The following is a 19,130-nucleotide window of genomic DNA, read 5'->3' as shown; positions in this document are numbered from 1 at the left end:
CCTTCCTTCATTTTGGGTGTCAGTTATTTTGTCCCAGCAATGAGAAAAGAGTAACCAAGACACTGTAATTTTCTAAACAGATAACACTAAGCAGATGAAATGTTGGCTTATCTTCACAGATACAACAGAGTTGAGATAAAATCTTTCTTTTACATATAAATAGCCAAAGTAAAACTTAGAGGTAGAAATTTGTATAAAACTTCTAGTCTATCTATTGCACCCCTTAAAAGAAAGATCAGTAACAAATATTTACTAGCATGCATCATATTAGACTTGTTCACTTCAGCTAGAATTCCAAGTCTATTGTTTTAGAATTACATGTTTCGATTATATATCTAAATTTTAGAATTATATATAACATAGGCTTAGAATTACATATCTAAATTTTTAATCAGTATGTAAGTGCTTTGTGGGTTTTTTAAAAAAGTGATTGTGGTAGTTGTAACATTTCTTTTTGGCTAAAAGAATTAGAATATGAGTTGAACTATTGTTGTTATGAGAGATTTTCATATGAGATGTTTCTCTTCCTCTTTAAAAAAGAAATAACCTCTTACCTGTGTTTAATTGTCTACACCCCTGTCTGTGGTTATTTTTTACCCTTAAGTGTTTGGGACATTATGAAATTGACTATTGCTACCTCGGTGCAGCTCTTTTACTTTCCAGGTAGTGCATTGTCAGTGAGTCTGCGTGGGCCATAACTGTGACTTTAAGGAAGCCAATTTTAAAGTAATTTCTCTAGAAATTCCCTATCTACCTTCTTACTTCCTTGTTTCTATAACAAATATATTAACCCATTTTTAGAATTTGGGGAGAGATAGCGTATTTCTTGGTGCCCTGCTTTGAAATGAGAAATATTTTCAGATTATAAAGAAGTTTATTTGTGACTTTAGGAATGGTTACACTGCTATAATTTCAAAGATTTAATGGTACTCTTCTATATTGATTTTCAGTGTACAAATTTCATTGTTCTAATATGTATTTCTAAGGTTGGGTACTAGGAAGGGGTGTTATAGGACAGTAAACAGTGTAATAGGTTGAAGGTAGAAGATTTGGGCTAAGTGGGGCAATGCTTGTCTATAAAGAGCATGAGGAACCTGTCTCCCCTCCTCAACTCAGTTCCTCCAGGAAACTGAGAAGATTGGGGAGACTCTTGTCTAGAACTTTGTAAATCACCCTGGCTTATCTTGAAGGAGACTGGATATATTATTCATAATATAATTATTTTCTTTTAAGGTAACTGTTAGTGCCTACAGACAAAAATGGATTAATAATTGCATTACTAACCTATAATCTTTCTAACCTATAATCAGGATGGAAAACAGATGAACTATAATTTCATTCCTTTGGATATAAAATTAGACCTTTGGGAAGACTTACCAGCAAGCTTTCAACTAAAACAAAATCGCTCTCTGGTAAGTATAGTTCTAAATAAAATAGTTGTATTTGTTTTAAATATATAGTTCTGTTACTAACTTTGGTGATTGCTTTGAGTTTAATAGAACAGTGCGTTGCAGCCTATTACAAAATCAAATCACTGGTTACATTTTTTAATCTACTCAGGCAGTGTCTATTAATTATCCTGATGCTAAGAATAAATGTGAAATCTGTTTCTTTGGCAGATGATCACACCTAGAGCTGCTGTTTCTGTGGAGAGAATCATCCCCACATCTCATTCACAGGATTAGCAACTGTGACATTTGTATCTGTCAGAATCACATTCTATCTCTTGAGGATAAATTCTAACAATGGCAAATTCTGAGAGGAACTCACTGTCAAAAGCAGCAGTGTACAGTTACAGGCCAGGACACTTGCCGGAGAGGTCTTAAATTTAATCTGTGACTTTTATCTTTGCTGCTAAGAAGGGTCACCCTGTACAAGGACTGACCTACACAGTCTTATTTTTTTTTTTTTTCAAAGCAAGGAATTAGTAATATTTTTCTACCCTTTGAGTGAAAGTAAAGCATTGCCCTTTACAGGTCAGCTGTACCTATGTTAAAGAAAAAAGGTAGCATTGGGCTGTTTTCTTTAGTATTAGCTAATCCTGACTCTAAGATTCCTCCCAAAATAGTCACTAACATATAATCAACTAATAGGTAGAAGTAATGGCAACAGTAATTAAAAGGTCCTCAATGTGCTGATGGCTATTTTTCCTATGATAACTTAAGTATCAGATACAAAGTGCTTCTCAGATGCTGCACTGTTACATTGTCAGCCCTGCTGTTCCCAAGGCAAAATTTGCCTTGACTACTGCTGGATTATGTTCTTCTGGACCTGTTTTGGTCTTGATGTACACATCAGCAGTATTGGTCCCTTTGTGTATTAGGTACGCACTACATGTCCTAATGTGTGCCTGATAGAAAATCTTTGAGTTGAAAGAGATCTCGTTAGAAGTGGCCATAGTTTGTAATAAATATATGAAAATTACAGTAAATGAAGAAAGCCCATTTCAGTGATATAACAAAACATGAGTTTTCTCATGCTGTGAATTACTTTCAAAGGAGGGTGGCTGGTAAGCTGTTCACTGTTTTTATTATTTCATTTTCTGCCAGATTTTGAGATTTGTTCGAGAATGGAATAGCCTAACTGCCATGAAGCAGAGGATAATCAGGAAAAGTGGGCAGCTGTTCTGTAGTCCAGTTCTTGCTCTGGAAGAGATCACAAAGCAACAAGCCAAACAAAGTACCAAAAGGTATGAATCATCTTTTCTATTTTATATTAAATTACTTTTCATAGCTCTATCTATAGGAGATCTGAGGCATCTTATGTAACCAGTAAAGAATTACTAATGAATTAAAAGAAAATTGTACATAAAATCAGTTATTTTATAGCAACATATGAGATATTTAATGTATCTGATCAAATCGTAATTCTCTGTAGGCTTATTTCTTAAGCAAAAATGATGAAGAAAAGTAGTCAACTGCTTTGTAGCCCAGTTGCTGCTTTGGAAGAAGTCAAAAACAAGAAGCCAAACTGTAACATTGGCAAAGCAAACCATTTATCTCTTGAGATATTCATATATCTACAATTTCTCATCCTCACATGCTATCACTTCATAGTCTCAGTTCTTTAGCTTTTACTATATATACAGATTTTTAAAATCCATCCATGGTAGGTATATCGGGAGGGGGTCATAACTGATTAAATAAATTTTAATAATCCTATACAGTGAAAAATTTCCTCAGCTGTGTGGAGGTACGCTGTCAGGTACATATGCACAATAATACTTCAGGTAGATTAGTAAGACTAAAAAAATTGAGATTTTTAAAAGAAATTGAGACACAAATATATAGTTCCTATTATTGTACTGGAAATTTTCTAAAAGGGCACCTTAGAAACTTGATGGAGGTATCCCCAGGAGAGTTTTTTCAACTGGAAGAAGTTTCATCCCCCAGAGTTAAAATGTCTACAGGTACTTTATATTGTCATGACTATTGAATGAAGCTGGGGCACAAGCTGTGGGGACAGCCTCAGGATGCTGCTAAAAATCCTTCAGTGAATAGGACTACACCCCCAAAGACATTTCTGTTTCAGAATTTATACAGTGCCATTGTTGAGAAATCTTGCTTTAGGGCTTAAGATTAGGACATTTGGAGGCAGTAAGTACCTTCTACCAGGAGTCACAATTCATTACTAAAAGTCAAGTAATAATCACAAATAAATGAAGTCTGGTTTAAAATTAGAAAAGGATTGGGTATGGCTGGGATGATGGCACATTGGAAAGTGCGTAAGCCATCTAATGTCTTTCACATTTAGGTTTTAAATAAAATACTTTTTAACTCAAAGTCCTTTGACTAATTAGATTTATCCATGAATTGCCTATGGCTTCATGGCTAAACTCATGGATCCAGGTTGAATTTTTCCCTTCAGCATGTATTACTTTATTAAAAAAATATTTGAAGTACATGTGTATGCATACACATAACTATACACCATACACATATATTCAAAAACATACCTGCTGTATTTTTCTGTTTATTTGTCTTGTTTTTGAAACCACAGCCTTAGTTTGAAGTATTGATTTCTGTTATATGATCATAATTGCCTTCATAACTGAACTTAAAGTCCTCTCATTTCTAGACAAGCTGTATTGTTTCTTCTCTTGAGACATAAATGACCACTTAAAGAACCAACTGAGATGACTGATCATGTATCAAAGCAACAGTCCACTCAAAATCAGTGCCAAGCAGAGAAAGACACTAATCCATAAAATTAAGTGTAACTGATGTATTAAGAGTATCTTGTATTAACAAGTATCATATTAAATAATCAGATTTTTATTTTTAAGACCTCACTCCAGCAACAATTAAGAGATCCAGTCAAAAGGGTAAGATAACTAACATTCATTTCCTTTTGCTATATAACAAATTATCACAAAGTATCACAGAACACCACACATTTATTATCCCACAGTTCTGTAAGTCCGTCTGAAGGCTAGATGGACTCCTACTGGTTTCTCTACTCTGAGTTGTTTTTGTTTTTCATTTTCATCTTTGTCTTTTGTGAGACAAGGTCTCACTAGGCAGATCGGGCTGGTCTTGAGCTCACTTTGTAGCCCAGGCTAAAATCCTCCTGCCTCAGCTTCCCCAAGTGCTGGGATTATAGGTGTGCACCACCACACCCAGCTCTCAGCTCTTGAGTTTTATAAGGCTAAAATAAAGGTTTCTAACTCACAGACTTGGTTCAAAATTCACATTCCATGCAGATACAAGAATGAAATTTCCTTTCCTTGTTGGCTGTATTGGGGACTACCATATCAGAGCATTTCTTTGAGAAATCTTTCTTGCTTTCCCTGTGCTTTTAATTCTTGTTTGTTTTTGAGACAGGATCTCACTATGCAGTGCAGGCTGGCCTTTAGCTCAGCATGCCATGCAAGTTGGCCTCAAATTCAGTAGCAATTCTGTCTTAGTTTCCCAAATGCTGGGATTACAGATACATGCCACCACACCAAGCTTACCCTATGCTTTTATTTTTTTAATTTTTATTTATTTAATTTTTTATCTTTTATGTATTTGGTACAGGGTCTCTCTACATGGCTGGGACACATAGTGATCCTCCTGTCTCAGCCTCCCCAGTGCTGGGGTTACAGGGGTGCACCAACACACCTGGTTTCAGTGGCCGGCACAGCATGCAGTACTGAGGATCAAACCCAGGTCTTTGCACTTGCCAAGCAGGCACTTAGACCACCAAGCTATCTCCCTAGCATTCCCTGTGCTTTTAAGGACTCATGTAATTATATTGGGCCCACCCCAAAGTCTCTTTATTACAGTTAGTTGATTAGTGATGTTAATTATGTCTGCAGAGTCTCTTATAACATTACTTAAATTAGTGATTGGTTAAATAACCTGAGGACAGGAATCTTAGGAGATAGCGTAAAAATTCTTCCTACCACCCAAGTTAAAAAGACCATTGTAGTAGAGCTGGGATAAAGCTGATGAGCATCTCTGTTAAGGCATTAACAACAGAAATGGAGGGAAGAGAATGAAGAGAGTTGTAAAGGAGACATAGCTTAGAGACCTGATGACCAATGAAGAGAAGGAAGCCTGCCAGGGGAACTGACTTTACAGAGCCATAAGACATTTACTGAAGGGAAACACTCTCATGAAGGCTAAATATAGCAGAGCCTCAGCCAGTCTCAGTATTTTGGAGTAACCATGAATCTCAGAAGGCAGGTATGAAAGATGGGACTGAACATCAGCAAGTCTTTCTGAAGATCAGTTAGATCCTGAATCTCCCTCCCGCCAACCTCCTGACTTACTTTCCAGAGAAACTGAACCACGGAGTCCCCAAACCTGTAAATACCAGGCTCAGTAGAGATAAAGGAAAAGGCATTATGCTGATAACATACTCCTCAAATCATTTTCTTCACTCAATGTCAAGAATGCTACCAGCCTTCTTCATAAGTAGTAGGAAGGGGAATTTGGAGGTGCCCCTCCATACATACACACACCTGTACTAAGTGTAAAACCCAAGGGCACTTCACCAGTGAGCTACGTCCCCAGGTGTTTTGAGATAGAATCTAATTTACCCAGGAGCTATTCAGATTTATGTTCCTCCTCCTTCAGCTTCTCAGAATGCTGGGATTAATGCATCCTTTTAGTTTAGGATTCATCTCTTTAAAAATGTTTTTTCTTTGTATTTTAGGGAAGGGTCTACAGGGTGTTCAGGGTCTCACTACTAGATTGTACTCATAATGATTCTCCTGTTTATTGCCTCCCAAGAGCTGGGATTACAGGCACGCCCCACCATGCCTAGTCTCAATGGCCATCTCAGCATGCCCCAGGGGCAGGGCTGGCAAGGCAGGCCCAGGGATCTAACCTCCGGCCCCTGTGCCTGCTTGCAGGTGCTTTAATCTACTGAGCTATTTGGCCAGCCCTCTTTAAAATACTGAATGACTCCAGAAAGACATGTAGGTGTCAACTTTAGAAGCCCCTCCCAACCCAAAGCAATGGCTAGATTTCTAATAAGATTATCCTGCAGTGACTCCACCAGTTTGTAGGACTCATGTAAGATGAAACCTGATAGCCTACTTTTGGATAGCTCACTCTTAGATGTAAAGCCAAGATCTCTAACATTGTTAGAGTTCCATTTTTCAGAGGCAGACCTGATTTGGTCGGAGCTCTGTCTTGCTTAGGATGCCAACTATTTGTCCTTGCTCTATAGCTGATATACAAAGCAGGTCAGCAAGCCAGAGCCCAGGATTGTATTCATTAATGTGGACCTCTTTCCAATACACATTCTTCTCTTGGTGAAAATTGCCATCTTCCATTCCCTCCCCATTCAAGAATTAATTTAGTAGACAATATTCCTTCCCTATTTGCCCAAGTTTACTTACTAAAAGGATTATTTACCATAATCCTCGTAAGAGATGCTATACTTACATGAATTTTGTACAAAACCTAAGTAGAAAATTAAATATTGGCAACTTGGAACTAGATTTGAAAAGTTCTCAACTCCCTTCTTTGGCTTGATCAGTTTGTTTCTTGTGGTTTCGAAAACAGTTATACTTAAACCTATTGTACAAAAGAAAGAGTTTATTATTAGTTCCTAAATCTCTAACTAGGTTTCTCAGCACCTTTTAAAGTAAACTGAATTGGGATTGTAAGCTTTAAAACGGGGTAATACCTGAGGCAAGGATAGTATGCCATTGTCCCTCAGGAAGGTCCTTACTTCATTTAGAAGCTACAGAAATATTGTAGCAATGTGCTTTTGTTAAGGGAACAAAATGCTTGAAGAAACTGGGAGCTGGGGAGGAATAAAAGGTCAAATTAAAGAACTCGAAAACAATTTACTGTGGTTTAATTTCTTTTCTGCTTCAAGAAAGACACACAAGTGAAATGTAAATATATGGAAAATACTCCCCTGTACTCTTACAGGGGAAATACAATTTTAAGCTGTAAAGAGATGTCTAAAATACTTGAGGGAGATTCCTACTGGGTATAGATGTTCATAAATGATACAGTTGTGGTTGTGCTGTTGAAAATATGAGGACACAGGTCCTCTCAGTGCTGGTAGAGACATGCACCACTACAACCTGAGAGTAGTTCATCAAAATCTACTTCTGCTTAGGTTTTTTGGTGCATCAGAGACCAAAGAAAAGAAAGGCCTCTATTGATATGGAGAAGACCACAGGGAAATGGCTGAGGTCCTCTGATCTGATTCAAAGGGAGCTGGGGTTATATGGACTTTTCTAGGGGCAGAATTTGAAGGGTGGGCTCTGATGTACAGAGCTGATTAGTGATTACTTTGTGTGTATTTGGGGCTGAGGGGTTTCGAGGAGGAAGCAGTCATTGGGAAGACAAGCTGTTGTTTGGGTTTTACCCATGTTAAGCCATTACCATAATGATTTACCAAACATCTGACAGCACTGTTTATGGCAACAAATACTGAAGACAACCTAAATGCCTATTTTATTTTACTTTATTTTATTTTTTGTATTTGGTACAGGGTCTCACTATGCAGCTCAGACTCGTAGTGATTCTCCTATTTTCATCCTCCCGAGCACTGAGATTACACGCGTGCACCACTATGCCCAGTCTCAGTTGCTATCTCAGCACGCCCCAGGGGCGGGGCCAGCAACAGCACAAAAGGGATCAAACTTGGTCCCTGCACCTGAGCTATCAGGTCAGCCCCAAAATTTGTACATTTTAAATTGGTGAATTTTGTGGTATATGAAATATTTCAGTGAAGGAAAAAGTAAGTAAAAGACACACACACACACGCGCGCGCGTGCGCGCACACACGCACACACATACACACACTGTAAAGAATGGTCTGAGGCAGAGACCAGCCAGATCGGCAGACTTGTGTAAAGGCAATGTGGCATGGAATTTATTGTGTCTGGGTGCAGGCAGGCAAAGGCCAAAAGAGCTGTCTCTAGGGAGCAAAGAGGAGCAGGCTTTTTTATAGGGCTTGCAAGAAGGCAAGAAACATTAGGTCAGAAAATCTTAGTAAGCCTCAGTGGTCAAAGTTCTCTGGCTGTCTCATGCTTCAGTGGGCAAAGTCCTTGAAGCATCCAGAGTAAATGCTTGGGTGTCTTCAGATGACAAGGTGTTTGGAAGAGTCCCTGCTCCATTTTATCACCTTTAGGATGTTCTGTGTTTGCTGAGGACACCAGTGCTGAGTTGAGAACAGTGCTTCTGCTGGCAGACAGGCTGGGTATTCAGAGTTGTGCAAAGATGGAATCTTACATATCCAAATGGAGTCTCACATGCAAACAAATTACTTCTAAGAAGCTGGCAACAGGGATAGGTTCTGGGAAGGGCAAAAATGGAATAGGAATGAGAGAGAAAGATGATTTTTACTACATAAACTAATTGCATGTCTTTAAAGTTGGAACCATGTACACATAGCACCTAATCAAAATTAATAAAACAGTTTATAGAAAGAAAGATATCTGTTACTTAATCTACATTACTAATTTCAGGACAAAGCAGATTCTTAAATTTTCACTTATGATTGTATTATATCATTATGATTGAACTTTAATTTTATTTAGTGAAGAAATTTATGTTTAAGCTAATGTTTTAAAAATTCCACAATGGGTGTAAGGGAACAGGGAAACTGGGCCATGCTAATCAGAAGGAATTAATTGGATAATTGCATTTCACCTAGTTAAACTCCCCTGCCACCTTTAATTAGAATTACTTTTGTCTTTACTTCGAGTGCCTAAACCATTATGTGTATTGATAGTATTGTGTAATAAGGTTCTGAATCCCCACTTCAAAGTGACTATTTTAGTGGAAGAGTCTCTAAAACTTGTTTGAACTGATACTAATGGGAACAACCTTGAGATTACAGGAGATGTTACTGAATGTAGTTAACTAAAAAGAGAATCACATTACCCATAAACACTGATACAAGTACTGTAACTGAGGTGAATTGATGGAATCCTTTAGGAAGGTGAAAAGAGGTAAAAATATACTTAGAAAGTTGCCATGTACTTTGGCAAAGTTTCCTTAAGGCTGTCAGTTGTGCTTGTATTTGATCATTTCTAATTCCCACAGTCCTTTTGTTTGCCTAAATTTTCAAAAATGGCCCAAATGATAGTGCGTGGCTTATGACTTTCTTTTTAAAAAAAATTAATCTTGAGAAAGCTAACTGGGGCAAAGAGTTGTATTTCTCACATTTCAGACCCCAGTCAATGGAAAAGGGAGTACTCCATTTCTTACCACTAGTATTAGCACAGTGAATGGAACTGTTGTCTTGCTTTTGCTCGTATTGCTTTTGCAAGGAGCAAGTGAACATGAAATAGAGAATCTGTATGTGAGAAAGAGAAAATCTATTGAACATGTAATTGTTGCAGATACATAACCAAAGAAGATGTTGCTGTAGCTACAGTGGACAAGGTAAAGAAAGATGGCGGCCACATCCGTCTGATCACAAAGGAATCCAGGCCTGAGGACCCTTCCCTAATGTAAGGACACAATTGTAGTAAGAATACTTCTTTAAATATATGTATTAATTTTGATAATAGTACCTCACCATTGTGTGGCTTATTTATTTATTTATTTATTTATTTATTTATTTTTGCTCCGAATGCCCTCAGGGGTGGTTTGGCTGGCTGGAGTGTTGTGGGGATCGAACTACAGCAACCTGAGGCTGACAGCTTTGTGGAAGCAGCCACTTAAACAACTGAGCTAAGGCCAGGTCCCTGTGTGGCTACTTTAGATGTTACAAAGAGATTTGAGGAATAAGAGCTCTTCTATCCTTCTAGCAACCCTAAGGGGCACATGATCTTATCATCTTAGAAATTAAAGGTAAAAAAAAAAAAAAAAAAAGAAAGATGAGACCTAACAGGTGACCTCAGTGACTTCCCCTAGGCCTATGTAGAAGATGCCGGAAGACCTGAGGTCAATCTTGGCATGGCCTCCCAGGCTTAAGCTTTTAAACTATAAAAGGTTTTATTTTTACCTTTCTAACACCCAACCATGAAAAATAAACCAGACATTTGTTATTTCCCATTGTAGGAATTTTCAACAAATTGAATAATGTGCTTTTTGTGGAGAAAAGGGCCAATATGTGCTAAGCAAGTGCTCTACCATTGAGCTACATTTCCACCCCCATCTGCTTCTTAAATTTTATTTTCAGACAGTCTCCTGAGGTTACCCCAGTTGGCCTTGACCTTGTGTGTCTCTAAACACAGTTTATTTTTCTTTCTTGAAATGTTATTATGTTTCCTAACAAACTGAGCACACATACTGTCATGTTCCATTCCTAATTATCAACTGTGAATTTATATGCTGACCAACCAGCAAACATGATATTTAGCAAGCCTTTAGTTCCAATTCCTGTTACCTTTGTCATGTACTTCACCATGTCACTTTATGGCTATGAAGGCTCACTATATAAGCCCACAGAGAGAGTCTGTAATAACTTCTCTGGTTTATTGAGCTCTGTGACCCACCATGGTTAGAGAACTGGCTAGCTACTAAGCTTTAGTTGGAGTTTTATGTTAGCCTGTTCTTTATTAGTCTGAAGAAGCATATTTTTTCTCATTTTCCAACTTATCTAGATGTTTCAGTCTGACTGTTTTAGCATGGAAGCATCTAAGTTCCTGAGAGTCAGCACATATCAAATTAATTTTTGTAGTGTACCCTTCTTTTTAACTTGCTATAAATTATGGGGTGCTACCTATTCCTATCAAATCTCCACACTGCATCATATCTGTGGACCCATCCTGTATTCACTGTTCAGATCTGAAAGCTTTTATATTTTTGCATAATCATTCATTAGTTGCCTGTGCAATGTTTTGTTCAATTACAGACACTCTCTTGAAGATGGAGCCTGTAAGCCATTGCTAAATTCCTACACAGCCCACACTGATCTCATGGTGAAGTCCTCTACGTCCAAAGGCTACTTGCAAGCTGTGGATAATGATGGAAATCCACTTTGCCTTCACTGCCAGCATCCCACTGGCCAAACTAAGGGAGAGTGTACAACAAATGCGTGGGATTCACGGCTTTGCTCTCTAAAATGTCAAGAGGCATTTTGGATTCGATCTAATAACAGTTACCTGCGAGCCAGAGTATTTGAAATTGAACATGGTGTGTGTCAGCTATGTAACATAAATGCACAAGAACTCTTTTTGCGTCTGAGAGATGCACCTAAAAGCCAGAGGAAGAGTTTTTTGGATGCTACCTGGACCTCAAAACTCTCATTAGAACAGGTAAATTATAGTCATGTGACAGAAGGCAACACTGCACTGAGTGATGGATATCAGTTCATTCAGTGCATTTTATAACTTTTAACATAGGAAGCCTCCGATATGTATATAAAAATAGAGCCAATAATAAACCCACTTACCCATCATCTAGCATTAGCAGTTACCCACATTTTGCCAGTTGTTTTCATCTGTCCCTTGCCTCACTTGCTTTTTGTTCCTCCTAAAGCAAATTCCAAACAAGAGGCTTAGTTTTATTATGTGTCTCACAAGTATGCTTCCTTCCTCACCTCTTTCTCCCTCTTCCTCCTTTCTTTCTTTTAAATATAATCACAATGAATTATATCCAACATAATTACAATTCCTTAAATTACAATACATTCATGTTTGGTTTCTCAGATTGTCTCAAAAGTGTCTTTCTGTAGTTGCTTTGTTCAAATTAAGATCAAGATATGACCATATACCATTTCTTATCATACCTTTTTTCCTCCATTTAATCATAGTAGCACTTCATATGTTTTTTGTTTGCTTGTTTTGCTTTGTTTTGTTTACAACAGGGTCAGCTATGTAGTGCAGGCTGGCCTCAAACTCACAGTGAACCTCCTGTCTCAGGAACCTGAATACTGGTGTTATAGTCGTGCACCACTATACCCAGCCATAACCTTCAATTGTTGAAGAAATGGGGTCATTTGTGTGTAGATTTTCCTACATTCTGGATTATCTTCCAGTATCCGCATGGTGTTATTTGACATGGTCTCTCTCCTACCGATTTCCTGAATAATAGTATATCAGTTACAGATTCTGAGTTAGTTATTTTGAGAATAACTAAGATCAGAATAGGTGACTTATTGAATCAAAAGGCACCTAAGGCTGGGATTCTACTTTTCATCATGTTAACATTGAATGACAGAGGGCAAAGGGATTACTCCCAAAATGTAATTCATTACAATGAGGAGATATGTATTTTTATATATGTAATTTTAGTATAGTGATTTATGATGAAACTGTTCTTTATAGCACATTATCATCCATATTTACTTTGATTTTCAAAACTCCATTGATTTCTGATTTTGTTATCCAAACAGTTCTAAATTTCAAACTAAAGCACAACACATAATTTTACAGTAGGCTTAATTTTGAAAAGGATCACTTGTAGAGCCAAACATGGTAGTACATGCTTATCCTCCCAATACTGAGGAGGCTGAGGTAGGAGAATCACTAGCAGTTCAGGGGCATCCTGGGCTACATAATGAGTTTAAAGGCAGCCTGAATTACATAGCAAGTCTCTTTCTCAAAACCCAGAAAAACCAAATAAATTCCAAAAAGGACCACTCCTGTACCATTCTTTACCCACCAAAACATTACATGAATTACATGAACTTCTGCCAGCTAGACAAATTATATATATATATATATATATATATATATATATATTTCACCTAGTATTGCTAAATTATAACAGAATTAGTAATCATTCTATAGAGCTGAATTAGTATGTCTTTGAGAGCTAGAAAAGTGCACTGTTTCCTAATGTCATGCAGAGTTCCTGAAAGATCCTTTGGTCTAATTGATGAGGGACATATTGCACCCTTCTAGGGATATTGACCAGAATCCAAATACTGTCTACTGCCACAGCATGAAGGGTTCCAACACATTCACAATGAAATGATTCAAGGTCATCTTGAAAGCAGTAGGATATACAGAAGTAGCCTGGTAGACATCCAAAACCAAAGTGCTCTGAGGATAAGGAACACACAGGAGTCTGGTGGGGGCAGTCCTGTCAGTAATTCTTTCCAAAGGCAAAATTAGGTTGTTGAAGAGGGGTCCCAAGTGATTTACTATACAATGCTAGGAAAAATAACCAAGTACCTTTTTCATTGTTGAATCTGTCAGAGTGAAAGCTGCTCAGAAAGAAGATGTTGATTACAAAAGGCAGTACCACATGGCTTTTTTTAAACCCGAATCCAGCTCAGCATCTTGTGCTTGCCAGGCGCGCACTGTGATGCTGAGATATACCCCAAGCCTGGATTTTTTTTCTAAGAATATGTTATTTTCTTGATATGCGAGACTGCCATTTGTAGTTGCTTTCAACAGTGCCAACTTTAAAAATAAAAATTAACTTCAAAAATAAAAATTACTGTGCATCTTCTAACAGAAATGGGAAAGTTTAATATAGGTGAGAAGGGCTGGCGAGATAACTCAGGGGACTAAGCACCTGCTTAGGCAAGTACAGGGACCGGTGTTGGATTCCTGGCCCCACATGCCACAGCAGCCCCACCCCCGGGGGTGCTGAGCTGGCCACCAAGACTGGGTGTGGTGGCACACACCTGTAATCCCAGCGCTGAGGAGACTAATAACAGGAGGATCACTACCAGTCTGAGCTGCGTAGTGAGACCCTGTACCAAATACATAAAAAAAATTTTAAAATACACAAGAGAGAATAAGGCAGACAGTAGCAAAGGTCAGCTACACAAAGTTTAGTGCTCCAACTTGATCCTTTTTGGGCTCCACATAGGTCAGTGCTATTGATCAGATCCCTGTTCCATCAGAGGATCTTAAAGCTGTCTTACAAGTGTGTTAGAAGCAGTCAGGGGTTTTCCTGGTTACCACTCATGATGTTGATGATGATTTGCAAGACTAAGAAATCAAAAGCAACTGCCATACTATTTGTGATATTCTAACAATTATACACCCATGGTACCAGTTAGTTTTGCTATCTCAGGTAAAAAGTTAAAATGCATTCTATTTTAATGTAGGTCATCAGCGGCTAAATATAAAGTGTGCAGAGAGAGAAAAAGAGAAAGAGAGATTGACCTACATAATGACTGTTTTTAGTGGGCATCTTTGTTTATTCCAGAAGTTACTAAAGCTTTTTAAAGAAATTTCATTCTAATCCACAGAACTTAAGAAGTTCTCTGGTGAATAAAAGTTTGAGATGATAGCTCTTAATATTAATATGCCATTGAGATAGTAACAGATATACTTAGGTCAATCAAAGTCAGTAATAACTAGAGAATTTTAAATTTCTAATCTGTTCTTATTCTTTTCTCACTTTTGGTTTAGTGACTGTATAAACTAACTGAAAAGTACAGAAATCACTTACCTTTCAGTTCACTTTTTTCTCCAACCTGTCAAGAGTTTTGGTAATTAATACTAGCTTTTAAGTTTTTCACAAAATATTAGGTAAGGGAAAAAAACTTTTTCAGAGATACACTATAACTTTTGAATTGCCATGCTAGAGGAGTTTTTTGTACTCAAAATAAAAGGTATGAAAAGCTATCTACTGTATTTTCCCAAGATATTGCTGTATAGACATTATTGTACAACACAGACCAACAGTTCCTACAGTGTGTTGAAAACTGCTGATGTTATGTTCTTATTGCAGCTAAATGAAATTATAAGAAATCCAGGGGAAGGACATTTCTGGCAAGTGGATCACATTAAGCCAGTATTCGAGGGAGGAGGACAGTGCTCGCTGGACAACCTACAGACTCTCTGTACAGTCTGTCACAAAGAGGTCAGTGACACTAATGGCCAACTTTGATGCCATCCTGAGAACTCCAATAGGCAATTATGTGTATAGTGTAGGAGATTATGTGAATGAGTTTTGACCCTTGGTGTGGGGTCCAAGATGCATTATAATTCTTCCATTACTTGACATTTGCCTTTCCCCTGAAGGCCTATACAAGTCCTCAGTCATAGACACAAGAGAAGCTGCTTCTCACTTAATGCATCTAGGACCAAGATAGGTCACCACCACCTAGAAGAGATACGAATACCATTCCAGATTGCATGGTATTTTGCTTTGCTGTGCTGTGCTGTGCTGTGCTGTGACTCAGACCTTCAAACTGAAAGTTCTATAAGTTAAAGCAATTATACTTGTTCATATGTGGTTAAGGTTGTCCTTTGGAGGCTGAGGTAGGGGGATCACAAGTTTAAGATTAGACTCAGAAATTTAGCTTAGACACTGTCTCAAAATATAATTAAAAGGTCTGCAAATATAGATTGTGGTAAAGCACTTGCCTAGCATACACGTAGTCCTCAATTTCATCCCCTATACCAGAAAATAAATAACTGAATGAAAAAGATAGCCTGAATATCTGAAAAATTCATGAATGATCTCTAGAACCAATTCTACTCAACAAACAGGTTAGTGTTGGCTTCAGCATGAAACCTATTAACTTGTACACATATTTGACACAATTAACTGTTGCTTAAAATGAAAGAGAAAAGGTGGCATAGTGTCATATTTGCCAGGATGAAATGTTAACACACGATCCAAACTGGGCTTGGTGACACACACCCATAATCCCAACACTTAGGAAGCTGAGGCAGAAGGATTACCATGAATTCTTAGGTAGCTTGGGCTATGTAGAATAGACAAAGTACATGGCCCAGTAAAAGGTTGTTGGATGTACCTGTTGAAATAATCTTATTCAGTGGCAACTTTTTATTCAGCATTTTTCTATTAATGGCAAGATGTAAGCATTTTTCATATTTCCAGGCATTCAGAATGTATACCATCTAAAATGTAGTTGCATTACATTTTATTAGTTTACTTAGCCATTTTCATACTGATAAATGCTTAAGTTGTTTAAATATTTTAGCTCTTAAATATAATGCCTCTGGCACATTTGTGTAAAGACAATCATATTTTACATTTCAAGATCATTTCTTCAAGTAGACTTTAGATATAGAAATCACTGAATCAAAAGTGTTTGGGTATTTTTAACAGTGCAGGAACTTATTGACAAATGATTTGCTGTGGGGTTTTATTCATTTGTGCTCTCAAGTCTAGAAGTTAATGCAGTGCCCGTTTCATTGCACCTTAAAAATTGTGCTTTTTAAGCATTCTAATAAATTTATATATATATACACTTCTGAGAACTATTCATGTTCTTTGCCAGTCTTCATGACATGTGAATCCTTTTTAAGCATTCCTTTAATGTTTAAGATTCTATAATTTCTTCATAAGCATAAAATAGGTGAGATTATATCATATAGGCAGGTTTGGTCTTTAGTTTTACCTTTTCCCTTTTTACTCTTTTCACTTGGGTCTCTTCACTTTCAGATGGGCTTCAGTTGGGGGAAAAAAGTTAATTTCTCAGCTGTGCAAGTTACTAACAAATTCAAGACCTATGGGAGAATTAAGAAATAGCAATAGAAAATACAGCCCTTTCTCTACTTTTCTCAGATTCCCTGAAAATTTTATATCATCCTATATGGTACAAAATCTGAGATCAATAGAAGAATCCAAGGGGCCGTAGAGATGGCTCAGTAGAATAAATGCTTGCCTGGCAAGTGCAAGGGCCTGAGTTCGATCCCCGCTTCCGCCAAAAAAAAAAAAAAAGAAAGAAATAGAAGAATCCAGTTGCTGTATTCTCTACATTGGTTTATCTCTTGAAGTGGGTGTGGCTTCTGGGCCCAGCTAATAGGAGCCTTTGCTCACTGCATTCTGGGAAATCTCAAGATGCCTTTGTGAGCACCTGCCTGGATGAGGAGATTCACAGCCTTCCCTCCTCTCCAGATGAAGCTTTTGTGACCTTACTGGGTAGGGTGTGTGTTTTCTCCTCCAAATAGAAGCCTAGTAGTCCTAGGTTCTCAGGGCACATGCCTGAACTATCAGGCCATTCTGCCTAGTCGTGTGGAGAACCACAAGCACTTCAGGACCAAGCACTAAGTGAAAGAAAAGTTTTTGAGCTTCTGTAGCCAGTGCTTTTTTTCTAATGTATATATTTACATGTTTGTTAATTTTTAGAGAACTGCCAGACAAGCCAAGGAAAGAAGCCAAGTGAGAAGACTATCTGTAGCATCAAAGCATGGATCTGACATAACACGATTTTTGGTGAAGAAGTAAGGTAGAAAAATATGTAAGTGAATGACAGATCATTTACATATGGCAGAATTTAACCCCTCCTATTTTTTTTATACCTAATATTGTAAGAGTGAAATTATCAAACAAAAACATCAGCCAGTAATTTAAACTTTGGTTTTGTTCTAAGTACTTTTATTGTTAAATAATTTTTGCAAGTATTTGGCTGGAAGTGAGATAAAACACTAAATATTTTTATGGTCTTATTGCTTCATGAAAACTTTCAATTATGTTTCAGCAAGATTTTATTGAGCTTTCTTTTTCCATAATATTCCTTAATCACTGTACTATGCATAGTGTTTGAAAAATGTGCACTTAATTACCTGAAAAATGCTTTTAGATTAGTATTGGTTTGGGACTGTTGTAGATATAAATGGAACATTACAAAACGGTAAGGGAAATTTTGGAGGCAAATCATTATTTAGAACTCTGGGCCAGCTTGATCAACTTGCTTACTATGCAAGAGAGACTTATTCACTAAACACTTCCAAAATAGGTTTGGGCTACATATTTTGGATATTACCTTTCTTGCTTTATTCCTCAGCCAATGATCTGTATTGAAAAGAAGCTTTTTAAAGTATGTTAATTGTACCTGTGGTGTTTGTGGAAAATGTGGTGTTCTGGGTAATTGTTAAAATGATTAAAGAACTGAAAACATAAAATGCAAAATGCTATGCGAGCCTTATATTTTTAGGTTTTTGGCTTTTTTATGTTTAATGTGTACAACCAGGCTGTCAAAACACCCTCATCTCCTGGTGCTCATTTTCTGATTGTAAGCTGTTTTATTAAAAGTAGACTTCTGGTAACTCTTTAAAAGAGTAATAAAGATAACACTTTAAAGCATAATCAGAGGGTTATATACACAGAAAAATACAATAGTGATACTAAAATGAAGCTACAATAAAGAAAGACAGGGGTACTAAAACCCAAGGCCCAGTCCTGCTGCTGCGTGTAAAAGCAGAGTCAGAACTACACATACAGACCTAAAGAAGAATTCATTCCAAAAAGACATGTTTATAAATATTATTTAGATATAAACCTCATTTTTTGAGCATTTTTGGTTTTAATTAGCTGACATTTTACAATTTATTTTTAGAAAAATTAATACGATCATGAATACTCCTTCTGGAGTTAATGAGTTCATAACCATCATTGTATGAATTCTTGTAGTAGTGTTTGTTTAGAAATTCGGCTGGGCTTTCTTTGGCCTCTTTTCTGCATTGCTGCTCAGGCTTTTTGCACTTTTCTGCCTCATTTCCAGGGTAACCCATGATTTGTCATGGTTGAGCTGAGAATCCCAAAGCCTGGCACTTCGCCTTTCTCCCACCATGGGGTGTTTGCAAGTGAGAGTTTGGTCTAAGTAGGTCAGATTTGACTGGAGCTTGGTCTCTTTTCTTTTCTTTGAGATAAGGTCTTGCTATGTAGTTCAGGCTAGCTTTGAACTCACTATGTAGCCCAATCTGTCCTTGAACCTCCAGTGATCCTTTTGCCTCAACCTCCTGAGTGCAAGAATTACAGTCACGCACCAACACATCTCCCACCACACCTCCCGGCAGGAGCTTAGTCTTTAGATCAAAGTAGGATAATAATTATCAGGAA

At 37.4% G+C, this 19,130-nt stretch overlaps 1 protein-coding gene across 1 annotated transcript in view; it reads left to right on the top strand.

Moving 5' to 3' along the window:
* Zranb3 (zinc finger RANBP2-type containing 3) overlaps nt 1-18,168 on the top strand; it is a 222,738-nt gene extending 204,570 nt beyond the window's left edge. The window contains exons 15-20 of the mRNA XM_023709687.1: nt 1,311-1,412; nt 2,550-2,689; nt 9,803-9,913; nt 11,263-11,665; nt 15,045-15,176; nt 17,418-18,168. Of these exons, the coding sequence (XP_023565455.1) occupies nt 1,311-1,412; nt 2,550-2,689; nt 9,803-9,913; nt 11,263-11,665; nt 15,045-15,176; nt 17,418-17,516 (987 nt within the window). The 3' untranslated portion in view covers nt 17,517-18,168. The remainder of the gene's footprint in view (nt 1-1,310; nt 1,413-2,549; nt 2,690-9,802; nt 9,914-11,262; nt 11,666-15,044; nt 15,177-17,417) is intronic.
* The last annotated feature ends 962 nt before the right edge of the window (nt 18,169-19,130 follow it).

Source organism: Octodon degus, unplaced genomic scaffold (assembly GCF_000260255.1).
Source record: "Octodon degus isolate 3935 unplaced genomic scaffold, OctDeg1.0 scaffold00014, whole genome shotgun sequence".
Classification (NCBI taxonomy): domain Eukaryota; kingdom Metazoa; phylum Chordata; class Mammalia; order Rodentia; family Octodontidae; genus Octodon; species Octodon degus.
This window is presented reverse-complemented; position numbering and strand designations above follow the sequence as displayed.